The 5,385-nt window shown below is 44.3% G+C and overlaps 1 protein-coding gene across 1 annotated transcript; it reads right to left on the reverse strand.

The window, feature by feature from the left end:
* On the reverse strand, nt 1–935 carry LOC101153945 (olfactory receptor 2Y1-like). The gene is given in 2 exon segments (XM_019026782.2): nt 1–524; nt 527–935. Coding segments are annotated over 2 exon segments (933 nt in total).
* Between the last annotated feature and the right edge of the window lie 4,450 nt (nt 936–5,385).

Consider the following 5,385-nt stretch of genomic DNA (forward strand, 5'->3'; position numbering starts at 1 on the left):
CTACCCTGAGTCCCTGCCCCTCCATAGTACTTTCCACAGAGCCCCCTTCACGTCCTTGTTTCTTAGTGTATAAATGAGAGGATTGAGAATGGGGGTAATTATAGTATAAAAAAGGGCAACAAATTTTCCCTCATGCTCAGAATAATTGTGGATGGATTGGAGATATGTGTAGATGGCTGAGCCATAAAAAAGGAAAACTACTAGGAGGTGGGACCCACAAGTCCCAAAAGGCTTTCTGCGCCCAGCCGTTGACTTCACCCTCAGCACTGCATGAGCAATGTGCACATAGGAGCCTAGAATAAGTGCTGCAGAAACAGCCACGATTATGACTCGGGCCACAAACATCTTGGCCTCTGTTCCTTCTGTGTCCGCACAAGCCAACTTCAGAAATACAGGCATCTCACAGAAGAAGTGATTCAGTCGATGGCCACAGAGAGGCATGGCCGTTGCGAGACCTGTCTGGATCAGAGAGTTCACGAAATCCGCACCCCAGGAGGCGATAGCCAGGGTCTGGCAGAGATGGGGTGCATGATGGCCATGTAGTGGAGTGGACGACAGACAGCAGCATAGCGGTCAAAGGCCATCACCACCAGGAGCACACACTCTGTGGAGCCCAGGGCTAGGTAGGTGAAGAGCTGAGCCACACACCCTCCACGGGTGATGGTGCGGTCCACCCCGCAAAGGTTGATCAGGAGCTGGGGCATGGTGCTGGTGGTGAAGCAGAGGTCCAGGAGGGACAGATGAGAGAGAAAGAAGTACATAGGTGTGTGCAGCCAAAGGTCTAGCCAGGAGACAGCGATGATGATGGTGTTGCCAAACAGAGTTAGGGAGTAGAAAATAAAAATAAAGACAAACAGGATGGGCTCCAGTTGCGGCCAATCTGCGAATCCCACCAAAATGAAGCCATCTTCAAAACTGGTGTTGAAACTTCCCATAGCCTTTTGCCTGTCTGAACAGCAGAAGGAAGTGCAATGCCTCCTATACTGAGCACAAACTACAACATTATTTCGCAGGATTCCCTGAATACTAAATCATGCATTTTATTACCTATTTTGCTATGCAGTTTGTTGTGTCTGGTGTTCTTTCCCTTCTCTTATTCAGAGTGGAAATCACTGGCTTGGGAATCATATGGCCTTTGTTTGAATCCTAGTCCTGCTGCCTGTTTGTTCCAGGACTTCACCCAGGTCAGTCAATCCTTTAGATCCAACATTTCCTTGCCTAAAAGTAGAGATGATGTATCACAGCAATGAGATTAAGGTCAAATGCAATAATGTGGAAGCTGCTTTTAAAAGACTCAGATGTAACAGGTAGCATTACTATTCTATGTTGCTCCCATTTGCTCCTTTGCTGGTCTAGCAGGTGGCCTCTTTCAGTAGGGTTACCCCCCATGCCTAACCAGGCTGGGAGCCCTGTTTGACCTCTGGGTGCCCACCTGCTTTTTTCGACTATGGACAGCCCATACAATCCCAGAAACCCCACGCACGACCAGCAAATGACTGAGAAGAGTGTAGATCCCTCCTTTTGGAGAAGAAAAAAAAATCAATTAGCAACAAGTATGTTTCCTATGGTGTGTCATCATGCCTGAAATACCACACACACACGCACACACGCACATACACACTCCCTTCAATGGATAAATCCATTCCTCAGCTGCCCAAGAAGAGTTGTTTCCTCCTCTCTAGCCCAACCCTCTTTGTACAGTTTCTTTCTGCACTTGTCACACTCGCTGGAATTCTTTTTGTATGTCTTTGTCCCTCTCTGAGCTGTGAGCTCCTTAGTGGTAGCTAACATAATGAACGTAAAATAAATATTAGTGTCTTTCAGTGGGGCATGGTGGTTCACGTCTGTAATCCCAGCACTTTGGGAGGTGGAGGTGGGTGGATAACCTGAGGTCAGGAGTTTGAGACCAGCCTGGCTAACATGGAGAAACACTGTCTCTACTAAAAATACAAAACAAAACAAAAAAATAGCCAGGCTTGGTGATGGGCACCTGTAATCCCAGCTGCTCAGGAGGCTGAGGCAGGAGAATTTCTTGAACCTGGGAGTTGGAGGTTGCAGTGAGCCAAGATTGTGCCACTGCACTCAAAAAAAGAAAAAAAAAAAAAGTAGTGTCTTTATGCTACACACGAAGTGCTAAATTAATATTTTCATTCAGGGCACATAGTAGATTTTGAATAAATTTCATTGAGTGAAACATGAGGTTATCCCTTCAAATCTCATCAAAATTTATTTCTTCTAAAAAATCTGAGATTACCAACATATTTTGATAAACTGTGAAAGTGAGATATGCATAAAAATTTGCTCTACGTTAAAGTTCACATTTCTTATGACAAAAAGTCTAAGTAGGATTATAAGAAAGTAAGTCAGAAAGCAAAAAAGGGAAAAGGAGCCTAGAATATGCTCTATATGAACAATTTTTGCCAAATTAACTCTGTCCTCTTTTTGTTAAGTTTACGGGACTGAAGATCATCATCAACGGATCAATGCTAGATCGATGACTCAAGTAAGGCATTTGGACACCACCCTTGATGCCCTTGTGGAAAAGATGAATAAACTGTGGATTAATAATAGCAAAGAGGTAATTCATATGTAGCTTAACCAATACATCAAAGTCATTTTTTGAATGACCACCATAGCAGACCACAATGGCTTTCCCATTCATATCGGTCCCTACAGATCAACTCTACTGCTGACCAGCTGTGACATCTATTCTGGGAAATTTTGTTTCTGTGAGTCTCAGTTTACTTACCTATAAAACAGAGAAAATAATTTATTTCAAAGGATTTGAATTGGGATTAAAGGATGCAATACATTCCGTAAGCTACAAAGAATATGTTACATATACTTTTAACACTTGTCTGTCTGTATCAGTAATCTTCAAGTTCCATGCAACTGAGTCTTTCACTTACCGTTGTATCCTTATCTTCCAGTGCAGAACCTGGTGAATAAAATGTTCTCAGCAAATATTATTGAATGAATGAATGAACACGTTCCTAAAGCTGGCGCCATATTCAATGCACATAAATGTTCCAGAAAGATTTGTTTCCCATGCAACATGAAGACATTAATACATTGGCAATGCTTCTTGTTTTTGTTTGTTTGTTTGTTTGTTTATTTGAGACGGAGTCTCACGCTGTCTCCCAGGCTGGAGTGCAGTGGTGTGATCTCGGCTCACTGCAAGCTCCACCTCCCGGGTTCACGCCATTCTCCTGCCTCAGCCTCCCGAGTAGCTGGGACTACAGGTGCCCGCCACCACGCCTGGCTAATTTTTTGTATTTTTAGTAGAGACGGGGTTTCACCGTGTTAGCCAGGATGGTCCCGATCTCCTGACCTCGTGATCCACCCACCTCAGCCTCCCAAAGTGCTGGGATTACAGGCGTGAGCCACCGCGCCCGGCCTCCTTCTTGTTTAGCAGCACGAAGTTTCTAACCATTCCTGATCTATATTTTTATCGATGAGTTTTACAGTGACATATAGACACATTTAGTATCTTTCCAATTGAACAAAAGCTTAGAAATACAATTAATATGACGAATGATAGGACAGTAATCCAAAAGGATTTCACTACAATGAAACAAGAATCCTTAAAGCAATAAATAGCCACCATAGTAGATAAGATAATAAGATAGGGTGGAACTGGGAAAACTGAACTTAGCTTCAAAACGTCCGCTGGATAGAATGGAAGAGACCAAAACTGCAAACTTGACAGACATTCACTAAAGACACAGAAGACAAAGATTACGTGGGAGGACACTGATTAAAAACAAAACACCAGTCAGCAGTGCACACTGGCTGCTGAATTTCACCAAATGCAGCTCAGACTGAATACAAATCATAATATAAGACCTCACCGCTCCAGTTTGGAAAGACACCTAAAGGTCATTTCCTCACAGCCCCTTGCACCATCTGATGATCCCCTATACAGAATCTCAAACCAAGAGCTGGTGTAGTGAAGCCCCTGCCCCATTTCCTCATCCACGGTCTGGTGTCCCTTTATTTCTGCCTGCCCCCTGCTTCCATCTTTACGTGCCTTGTACTTGTAATTCCCGATCCATCATGTCAAACATTGCCTTGCTAATATCCCTAACTCATTATCTATCCATCCCATGCACCCAATTCCGGAAGCGTGCAGTTTTCTAGAGTCTGTATGACTAAGATCAGATTAATAAATTCTGCTTAAAAGAATAATTCAGTTTCGCCAGTACACCTTTAACTTTTCCCTCTTTAGTGGCTGTTGCTGAAGAGAAATGATCGATGGTCAAGTCTTTCCAATTAAAAACATCTCCTCTCACCCCAATCCCTGTTTTGTTACTGCCCCATCTCTTTCCTCCCCTTCAGAGATAAGTGTATTGAAAGAATTGCCTGTGCTTGGTGTTTCCACGACCTCCCATCACACTCACTATTGGGCCCACTGCTATGTAGATGTTGCCCTCATCACATTTTATAGGAAAACACAGTGGACATTTTCAGGCTTCGTCTTTGTCCTAGCATTTTATGTGTTGACTGCTGCCCTTTTCTACAAAAAAACTTCTTCCCTTCCCTCCCTGATGTCTTCCTCCTTCTCTGTGCATCTCTTACATGCTTGGGTTCCTTTTCTGGGTTCCAGCCCAGACCCTCTTCTCTTAGCATTCTACAGATTCTTCCTGGAAATGCCATGCTCCCCAGAGCTTGAATCACAGGGTCACTGTGTTGCTAACACCCGAATATGTCTCTTTACCTCTAATCTGTCTCCCGAACTTCAGACTTCTATAGTTCATCTGTATTAACCTTTTGATTTTCTATACTTCATCTGTATGCCTTTTAATTTTCTGTATTTCTGATGCTCTGATGTTTTGAGGCTTTGCTGACCCCAGAGGGATGCCTCTCGCAGGACTGCCAATTCCTAGGGATAGTGCTAGCCTGAAAGCACAGCTCTCATATGCAACCAATCAACCAGACCCACACCCCAACCAAAAATTCACAGTATCTTTACTGGGCTCTCACACTGTGGGCCACTGTCGACCTGTGCTAATCACCACAGGGCCAAGAAGCAGACAGGAAGGGACAGCCTTTATATCCCATAGTGTGCTGAGATTATTCAACCAGGCCATCAGAGGCCAGCGTCCCCTGCCTCACCAGTTCCTTCCTAGAGGAACCACAGCAAAGGCTCTTGACCATGGATGGCTTTCTTGCTTCTCTGCCTCCTATCTGTGTGCCTCACCATATGGCCTTGCACAGTCCATCATGCCCCCTCCTTTCGTGAACTGTGAGTAACAAACCACCTTTTAAATGCCACTCATCTCCCAATCTGCTGGCCTCACCACACCTGCCTGTTAAAAACAAAACCTGCCTGTTAAAACTCCACCTCCTTGCTGATCATCTCTTCTTGGATGAGTCCTGGGCACC

This window comes from Gorilla gorilla, chromosome 4 (genome assembly GCF_029281585.2).
Source record: "Gorilla gorilla gorilla isolate KB3781 chromosome 4, NHGRI_mGorGor1-v2.1_pri, whole genome shotgun sequence".
Taxonomy (NCBI): Eukaryota; Metazoa; Chordata; class Mammalia; order Primates; family Hominidae; genus Gorilla; species Gorilla gorilla.